This window comes from Paramisgurnus dabryanus, chromosome 11, assembly GCF_030506205.2.
Source record: "Paramisgurnus dabryanus chromosome 11, PD_genome_1.1, whole genome shotgun sequence".
Lineage (NCBI taxonomy): Eukaryota > Metazoa > Chordata > Actinopteri > Cypriniformes > Cobitidae > Paramisgurnus > Paramisgurnus dabryanus.
This window is the reverse complement of record NC_133347.1, coordinates 2,951,870-2,961,337: the sequence shown is the minus strand read 5'-3', so window position 1 is coordinate 2,961,337 and position 9,468 is coordinate 2,951,870. Positions and strand designations below refer to the sequence as shown.

Below are 9,468 nucleotides of genomic sequence, written 5' to 3'. Positions count from 1 at the left end.
ACACAGCTTTATTGTATAGATGAGAAGTAAACAAAAAAAATGATATATTATTTGTATTATTGAAAATGTATATTTTTCTTACAATTATGCTTTCAATTTTGGGGTCATATAGACCCCAAGGGCCAGAAGTGTAAACAGAAAACGAGGAGCGTTTGAGGGTTAAAAAAAAGCTTATTCAACTTAAAAGTTTTATACGTGTTTAACAATTTCACCGCTTTGAATTCCACAAACTCAAATAAAATGAGTCAAAGAACTTAGCTCACTCAGTAATTATATTTATAACTTCATTCATTTATTTATAACTGAATAATTTTTAATACAACAGCCTTGCATTTTAACAAACACCGCACATAATTGTAAACTGTTGGTGGTTGTGATGAGTTTTATGGCATTCAGTCTGCCAGTTAAGCTTAGAAAGCACTAGCACTGCAAATTTACTTTAGTTTTACAGTAAAACAACAGGAGGATTTCCAGTTCCCAGCGTGCTTTACATGAGCCTGCATTACAAGAGCATTTTTTTATGTTAAGTGATATTTTATGTGGTTTATGTCAATAAAGAGAAAGACTCAATAGTGATAAACTAGGGCTGATCAAGTATGGGCAAAATCATAATCCTGATTATTTGGTAAAAATCATAATGAAGATTATTTAACAATTTAGGTGTTGCTACACATTGGTTCAGCAGCATGCAATTTATATTTTAATGGCACAATAATTGTTTTACCTTGATAATCTTGTTTTTGTGATTGTTTGAATCAAAAATTTTAATTGAAAATCAAAAACGATTAATTGCACAGCCCTATATTAAACATTAATTTATGTTGGAGATTTAGAAGAGTTTCCTTTTTTTTTTGTGGTTATAGTTGTTCAGAAGTGTAATGATTGTGCTTAGGCTATTAGTCTGATATGTGTTGCTTTATCATTTACTTATCATTAAGTGAATGCCATCACTTCACACTTACATACACTGTTCACGAGTCACATTGTCTATTTCTATGACTTTTGAACAAAACATAAATGGTAAATACTACTTATATAGTAGTTTCTTCAACTTTATTAAAAGCGACCTAAGTTGAGTATAGTTTAAGTTTACTTAAATATTAAATACAATGAAATATACAATTTTAAGATTGGATTAAAGATTAAAATGTTTTGAGTAGGTTTACTTGTTTTTATGTAATAAATTTCCACAAAAGTTGAGTACTCTGAACATATAGGGTCAGTTTCCCGGACAGGGATTAGCTTATGCTAGGACTAGGCCTTAGTTAAATTGGGATATTTATATAATTAAACATTACTGATGTGCATCTTGAGACACAACACTCGCACTGATGTATTTTATATGATATTTTAAGATGTCAGAGCAAGTTGTTTTAGTCTGGGACTAGGCTCAAGCCCTGTCTGGAAAACCGTACTCATAGTGCATCATGGTACAAGGTACAGTATTAGTTAGTAGTGTGTTCCTTTGGCACAACTGGTAGAGCATTGCAGATACAGTTTTAGATTAAATGCACTGTAAATGGTTTTGGATAAAAGCGTCTGCCAAATCATTGAGGGGGAATTTTGCATAAATGCAAAATGCATAAATATTGAGGGGTTGTAATTGCTAGTTTTGACCATTGCCCCCTGAAAACTATGTCCCTGTACCAAATGCATAAATGTAAATGATAACACCATTCACATTGCAAGGTACATCATAGTAATACCTACTGTTGAAATAGTGCCCAAAAACATGGTAGTACAAGAGTACTCTTTATGTAACTGTAGGCTATTTTATAAGACTTGTTAATCATTTTAAAGTACAACATTTTTCCAGTATAAAGTCAATAATACAAAAGAAAAACTCGTATGAATGAATAACTCACGTTGAACTCCTTGGAGATGAGCTGATCTTCGGACAGACACCGGACCCGCTCCACAAACTTCAACAGGTGCGTCTCCATCGTCACCTGTTCACTCGCATCAGCATCTTACTCCGCGATATATTGATACTGAACAGTGATACTGATCGAGCTTGAATGGCTATAAATGTATCAACACTATTCTATTTCCGTTTTTTGCAAAGCAGCAAGAAGATACACGAGGAAGTTTCTACCGCTAGTCTCTGATCAGTTCTGCCGGTCACCACTCGCATTACAGCAGTGCAAAGTCAATCATCGGACACGGCCACGCCCATTTCAGAATTCCAGCCAATCCGCTGTCAGAATATCACCTGAACAAAAATACACCGTATTGGCTGCTCTGACTGCAGTTTGTCAAAGTTCATTATTGAATTCTACATTAAATATCGATTTAAAAGTAACAAAAAACATAGCTAAAGACAGACACAGAAAAGAGTGATACATTAAAAACGAAAATGAAAGAAATTGCTGAACTTCATTAATCTGAATGATTGACAGCTGTTTTCTCTCGTGACTTTCTCACAAATCCGAGTCGCTGCAGTGTTTGCAGCTTATAGTGGAGGAGATAAATATACTATGTTAACCACAGTTTCCGTCAAGTAACTTAATAGTTTAATATTTACTGTTTGACTAGCAACTAATCTTCATGGTATTAAAGTCGTTTATTAGCCCGATGTTATTAAATCTCCAATAATCAGCTAATGGCTTTAATATATGCTGTAACACACAAACTTGAGATTGAGACAGCAACCCACGTCTCATAATAATTATCTCACGAGGTACAAAGGTAACTTACTCAATTTAGCATCGAACACCTCAACGGTTTTACGAAGGAAATGGAAACCACACAAAATACAGCAATGCGAGACATACGTGTATTTTAACATACATTTAAGTTGCGTATGCGTGGTCTTGCAAAGTGGTTCTGTGGGGGCTAGTTTTTTTCTTCTAAATTTCCCGTGGTAAAATCGTGTTCTCATTGAGAAAACATACACAGTTTTAAACATGGTAAGTATCTAACATATGTCTTAATCCTATTATTCCTTCTAGTATGTGTTTGCGAGGAATATAATATTGTAGGTTTATTTAGTTACCTACCTACAGTCAAATCTTTGCGCCAATCGTTCTACATTGGGTTGTGACTAGAAGGGATACAGCTACGGTCAAAATCTCGTAAAATCTCGCAGGTTAAACGCCTACCCTCAAATCTACCCCTAAAACACAACGTATCGCGAGATTTGGCCATAGCTGTATCGCCTCAAGCCAGAACCCTGGTTCTTTGAAGACCACGCGAGTTCAAATGTCATTACGTGATTACAAAATTAATGTAAATAAAATTATGATCACTGACGCATTTTGATTGAAATAATAATAATAATAATATAATGATATATACTATAATAAAGTTATATATAAATATATAATATATATAGTTATATATAAATAGTTATATATCAATGGTAACATGGCCTATTCAGTATGTACAGTATTTTAATGAGATGCTTTCTTGTCTGTGGCCCTCTGGGATTTATGCATATGTTTGTTTATCTAACAAAACAACATTTTTATTTGTTAAATTATTAAAGTCTACATGCTACGCAACTTTGACAGGGCTGTAATATACTGTTACAGTTATTTAAATATACATAAGCAGTTATTTCTGCCTCTCTATAACCTCTGTCACAGCCACAGACCACTGAGAAAAAAATGCATTCAGTAAGAATTTAACTATCATGTTTATCCTATTACACAGTTTCAACTACTGTACTGTAATCCCTGAACATCATGTGATCCCTCTGGAGTTTCAAAATGAGATGTAATAGAGGGCCAAAGAGATCCATTGTGTAACATCAATAGATCGAGTGTTTGCACCCTTTAAAGAGCACTAATTTAAGTTTGTTCCAGCAGGAAAAAGGGATGTGAGACACTTGCAAAATGCTCCTGAGAAAGAAAAGAGGAAGCTGGGAGTTTCAACCTGATGAGAGGGCAGATCATCACTCTGAGGAGTTTTTAGACAGCTTGGCCCAAAGAATACCTAATGGGCAGAAAGAGGACTGTTTTGAGGACACTGGTCGGTGTGAAGATATGATGGCAGACAGCTGTAGGCAACACAGAAAGCATGTGTTGTTTGTGCTGAGTGAGGCAGGTAAGCCCATCTACTCACGCTATGGAAGTAAAGAAGCTCTCTCCTTCACCATGGGTGTCATGATGCCGCTGGTCTCTTTCATTCAGGCTGGAGGCAACACCATCCAGGTCAGTTTTTTCAGGTGTGATCGACAAATTTCATTTGACACTTATCAGATTAAAGACCTTTTTTTGCAGCACCTTTAACTCAGTAAATAACCTTTTCTTTTTTCACTTTGTGGAGTTTTGGTTCCTTATATACAACTAGCATTGACGTTCAAGTTTCATGCACCTTGTGGATTTTTTTCTTGCCAGTCGCTATGCACATTAAGAAAAGTGCTACAGAAATCAAATTAATTAATTCAGAACTAATACACTGCAAAAAATGACTTTCAAGAAAAAAAATCTTGATGAGCAAAACTACCCAAGAAAATAAGTCTAGTTTTTAGACCAAAAATATCAAATTTAAGTGATTTTGTGCATAAAACCAGCAAAAAATCTGCCAATGGGGTAAACACACTTTTCTTGAATCTTTCTTGAATGTAGTGTTTAAGAAATATTTTCAAGATTTTTTTCTTACCCCATTTTTAGACCAAAATTCTATATTTTTGGTCTAAAAACGAGACTTATTTTCTTGGGTCGTTTTGCTCAAGAAACAGCATCTTAGTTTAAAGGGGACAGAGAATAAAAAAAAACATTTTTACCTTGTCTTTGTTGAATAATGGTAGTCTACCCACATTCAGGAACATACAAAAAGTGCTAGACATGCTAAACATCTCAGTCTCATAGAAATTCCTCTTTTAGAAATTTCAGCCAGAAAACGGCCCGATCTGAAAAACTGATGCTTATGACATCACAGGCATCTAACTGCCCCTCCACTTTAAAATAATTGGCTACATTTTTTGAGTGGCAGCAAAGTCAGCCAATCGGTAATGAGATTGCAAGTTAAGCCAGTAGGGACAGCCAAATAGGTGCAAAACCTTGTTTAAAATCCCCCACCCTAATAGAGCTATCTGAGAGAGTTTTTTAGGAAGCTTCTAAGGCATTACAGACCCAAACAAAAAAAAATTTGTCTACATGTCACATCACAGAACAAGGATGAATACCCCATTTAATCATTCTATGTCACAATTTTTAGATATTTTTACTGAAAACAAGACAAAAATACTAAGATTTTTTTTCTTGAAAATCATTTTTTGCAGTGTCCCAAACACCATACAAAAAAAATCCACCCACTCCTTTTTTAATCTCCATTAAGGAAGCAGTCGGAAATGCTGTTTTGATTCTCTTGTTAATTTGACATCACACTGATGAAGCTCCACCCATGACCACTGACTGACTGACTGGTTAATTCTACACAAAAGCTTTTCTAAATGTGTTTGTTAGCACAATGCAGCTAAAGCTAGAGCTTTATAGATACATTTTGGGCCCATGAGACTTATAACTCATATTGTGCATGCAAATGTGCTCTTTGTAAAGATTTTTTTTGTATTTACTCTGCTGCTGACCATATTTAATCCTTAGATTTTAATTTTAGATATATAATAATGAGAGATAAGAGCGGGTAATCCTGAGTTCTGTCCTTATATTGCAGATGACTGAACGATTCTCTTTCTGCAGAAGGGGCCGTTGGTGTTGGTATCCGTCGGCAATCCGAACAACAGCTCTGTAGCGAGTTTGTCCATGTTTACTATCAGATCGTCAGCATGCTTGCCCAGGCCTGCATAAACCACATCTTTAAACACAGCAAGAACTACGACCTGCGGCGTCTGCCGTTCGGCTCAGAAAAGGTTCTCATTCAGGAGAAAATGGTTTTGGAGGATGCTAGGTTAAAACCCACAGACCTCCACCTCCTCTTCAACCTCATCAGGGCTTCCTTTGCCTTCCAGGCCGGAGAGATATGGATGCCCGTCTGCCTGCCCTTGTTCAGACATGACTGCTACTTTTATGTGTCATATCTTGACCCTCCTGAATGTTGTGTCTGTCTCGTAATTTTGTCTACAGATAAGGAAGAATTGTATGCATTGGCATTGAGTGCAAGAAGAAAATTGAGTAGGCTGTCACGACCCAGAATGCTTTGCAGTGTGTGGCAAACACTCAGATGTACTGTGTTAACAATATCGGTGTGGCTAATCTAAAACACTTCCTGTACAAACCTTCTAAAGTGTCAGAACAGTGTAGTCAACTCCCACGCTTCATTTGGTAAGTGGCTTAATGGACATCAAAGTCAGGATGGAGTTAAAAAAGGATCCTTCTCAGGCCCCACATGCATAATATTACAGAAGTAAAATAGGTTGCGAATGCTGTTAATTGTTGTCTTTAATGCCTTGGGACTGAGAAACTACTGTATATAATCCAAAGCAGCATTGCACCAATATTAGACTCATTTGGCTCATTCAAAGCCCCTTTAGCTCATGTTGAACCAAATCAGTGATTCTTTTGCCATCAAAGACACCAGATGGGACTCTATGATGGCCTATTAGCCAGTATTTCCAAATTCTGTGAAAGATTAAACCACAGTGTTATGAATCCCACAACCGTAAATGCTTGATTAAGTTAATCACATATCTGAAATGTTTCAGTGCAGAGATGTAAGATGCCTTCTATGTACAAATACAAGCAAATTAGCCCAACTAACTGATCATCAAAGCGCTGAAACCAGAGAGACATCAAGTCATGGGTTACATAAAAGAAGCCTGTGGTGAGGATATTAGAGCAGCTTTGTATAAACCATGTCTATTTATACTTGACAGTGCACTGTGTTTTTTCATATGGTTTGTGTTGACAGCCTATGTTTACATGCAATGTTTCCATGTGATGCATATCTACTGCTGCTATTTGTGTTTGTCTTAGTGAAAAAGTCCCAGGTATTGTTTCTGTCTGTTGCTGCTGATAAACACCAGTCACACCACCAGAAAATAAGCCATCGGGTGTCCCAATGTGTAGTGAGCAATGAGGTCCTTACGAGTGTAAACAATATATTAATTCACAACCAAGGGAACTAATTAAGACACACCCCAGGTTATAATCGATGATATTAGCATGCTATGTGACTTTCTCTTCTAACTTTAATCAGTCCAGAGATACAGAAGCCAGGAGGAGAGGATACATCTACTGGACCTGTATCACAACATGCACAGGAGTATCCACAGTGGCTCACAGCCTTTGAAACTAATTTACCATTCGACAGACAGAGAAACGATGCTGGCATGTGTATTTTCCCCTATCTTTAGTGTCCATGCAAATAGTCTCTTTGTTTTATCCTTGCTTGCAACATGCATTTAATCTGAAACATTGATGAAAGCTTGAAAAGGCCTTTTAAATGCTTCACATTTTTACTTCTTTACTCTCCTGATTTGTGTTGTACACCTTAAAAAACGATTTGTTATTAAAGTAGCCTAATTAGATTAAACACGAAAAAACTCTACACTTAACATAAAATTTAAGTTACCAGGTGAACTTAAATGTATGCAAAAATAAAATGAAAAAACATAAGTAATGCCAACTACTATAACAATTGTGTCAAAATTAAGTAAATCTAGCGTAACATTTTAAGTATCTAAAGAGCAAATTTCCCATGATGCTTTTCCAGCCAAAAATTCTGACATCTCTTGTAGCCATTTTGTTGAAGCACATGCACTGTAAAAAAATCCAACTTCAAAATGTTCTTAAAGATAATTAAGTAACAAAGTTTTTCTTGTTGAAAGGCGTCAATTCATTATTTTTTGTTCACTGAATGAAATAAGCATAATCATCCTGTTAAAATATAAATATATATATATATATACTTTTTTGTCCAATTCATTTACACAACATGCCAAACTGAGTAATCTGAACAAGCAATTTAAAAAAAAAATGGTCTGAATGGTTCCCATCATGCATTGCGGCATGTTCCTGTCTTTGGTTAATATTTACTAAAAAGATGACTGTTTTAATGTTTGCTGGCTTTATTTATGTTGATTATTAATGTTAGTTACTGTATATGTTGTATTTAGAGTTATTTTGAAAGAATGATGTTTGTCCATTGTTACCATGATTGAGAAATGTGTGTTCAGTGTAGAGGACGGCACAGTGGGTTAGCTTGCATCATTCTTACCTCACAGCAAAAAAGGTCTCTGTTTCAAGCAAGAGCTAGTTCAAAGACTTTGTTCAGAAGAGCTTTCTGTGTACACTCCCACAGTCTAAAACATGCAGGTTAGCTGAATTGGATATACTAAATTGCCTTTTACCCAACGTGTTGGATTTACTTAAAACATATATGCACCATTTTTGCATCAAACTTTTTGAGTAATCCCAACTTGGAATAATTTTACTTAAAATTACCAAGAAAATATGTGTTAGATGAACTAAAATATTTGAGTTATGTAACATTCTTTACTTAAACATTTAAGTACATAAAACACAGGTTTTCTTGTTAATTTTAAGTAAAATTATCCAAGTTGGGATTACTTAGTGTAATGCAAAAATGGTGCATATATATTTTAAGTAAATCCAACACATCATTTTTTAGAGTGTAGGTCACCAGCAAGTTTAATCTGTACGCCTGCTTTTCTCCATTGGTCACTAAGAAGTCACCAAACTGCTGTGATGGCTCAGGAAGAAAGAGGACCGTCTCTTTATCTGCTCCCTGGAAACAAACATACTGGACACAAACCAGTTACTGTTTCACTTCCATATTTGATGGTCAATATTTAAATCCTCTTTGCTCCTGTAAGAGAGATTATTGAGCTGACATGCAAATTCAGTGGGTTGAGTTTCTTCTTATTCGGCAATGTCACTTCCTTGTTTTTGGCTTGTGTCTATAATGATTTTTAGGTAATTCTGTTCAGGTATTGTATATTGTAAGCAAATCAAAAAAATTTGGCTATACAAAATACCTGTGAAATACACCAGTATTCAGGCATAACATTATGACCACCTGCCTAATATTGTGTAAGTCCCCCTTTTGCCCACCAAAACAGCCCTGACTCGCTGAGGCATGGACTCCACTAAATGTTTCTATCAGAAACGTTAATGTGTTAAAAGCAGAAAAAATGAGAAAGCAGAAGGATCTGAGTAGTTATGGGACGAGACCGCCTATGCCGAGTTCGAGTCAAGAAAGAGTCTTTAGATAAATAAACGGCTCTGATGGCAGTATCTTTGCATTGCCCCATGGGATGTCATTTTCAAATAATGCCCGTCAACATTGCATTATTATTATTGTTATGTGTGTTGTGTTTTTTTATATGAAAATGCGTTGGTCTCGAGGACTCGGGTTGAAATTACGAGTCCCTCTCCTCCAAGTCAAGACCAAGTCTTTGAAGGAACAAGTCCAAGACGAATCCGAGAAAGCAGAAATCGGTCTCGAGCCGAGACCAGACTCGAGTACTACATCACTAAATCTAAGTGTCTTTGACAAGGGTCAAATTGTGATAGCTAGATGACTGGGCCAGAGCATCCCCAA

General features: G+C 35.9%; 2 protein-coding genes across 3 annotated transcripts in view; one reads left to right on the top strand and one right to left on the bottom strand.

Annotated features, from left to right (window-relative positions):
- Positions 1–2,150, bottom strand: part of ptpn18 (protein tyrosine phosphatase non-receptor type 18) — a 30,137-nt gene extending 27,987 nt beyond the window's left edge. The window contains exon 1 of the mRNA XM_065270327.2: positions 1,866–2,150. Within this exon, the coding sequence (XP_065126399.2) occupies positions 1,866–1,943 (78 nt within the window). The 5' untranslated portion in view covers positions 1,944–2,150. The remainder of the gene's footprint in view (positions 1–1,865) is intronic.
- A 1,676-nt stretch (positions 2,151–3,826) lies between these two features.
- On the top strand, positions 3,827–7,851 carry mon1ba (MON1 secretory trafficking family member Ba). Of its 2 annotated transcripts, none has more exons than XM_073816151.1 (2): positions 3,827–4,154; positions 5,646–7,851. In XM_073816151.1, exons 1-2 carry the CDS (start codon positions 3,837–3,839, stop codon positions 5,751–5,753), a joined length of 426 nt encoding a protein of 141 aa, XP_073672252.1. In that variant the 5' UTR covers positions 3,827–3,836; the 3' UTR covers positions 5,754–7,851. The 2 variants fall into 2 exon arrangements, with proteins under 2 accessions (XP_073672252.1, XP_073672253.1); XM_073816152.1 differs by having other exon boundaries at positions 5,620–7,851.
- The last annotated feature ends 1,617 nt before the right edge of the window (positions 7,852–9,468 follow it).

What these genes read in the sequence shown, in the direction of transcription:
- mon1ba (XM_073816151.1), top strand. Translation starts at nt 3,837, where the DNA reads ATGCTCCTGAGAAAGAAAAGAGGAAGCTGGGAGTTTCAACCTGATGAG. An exon ending in CTGGAGGCAACACCATCCAG is followed by an intron (nt 4,155 to 5,645) that starts GTCAGTTTTTTC and finishes CTCTTTCTGCAG; the next exon opens with AAGGGGCCGTTGGTGTTGGT.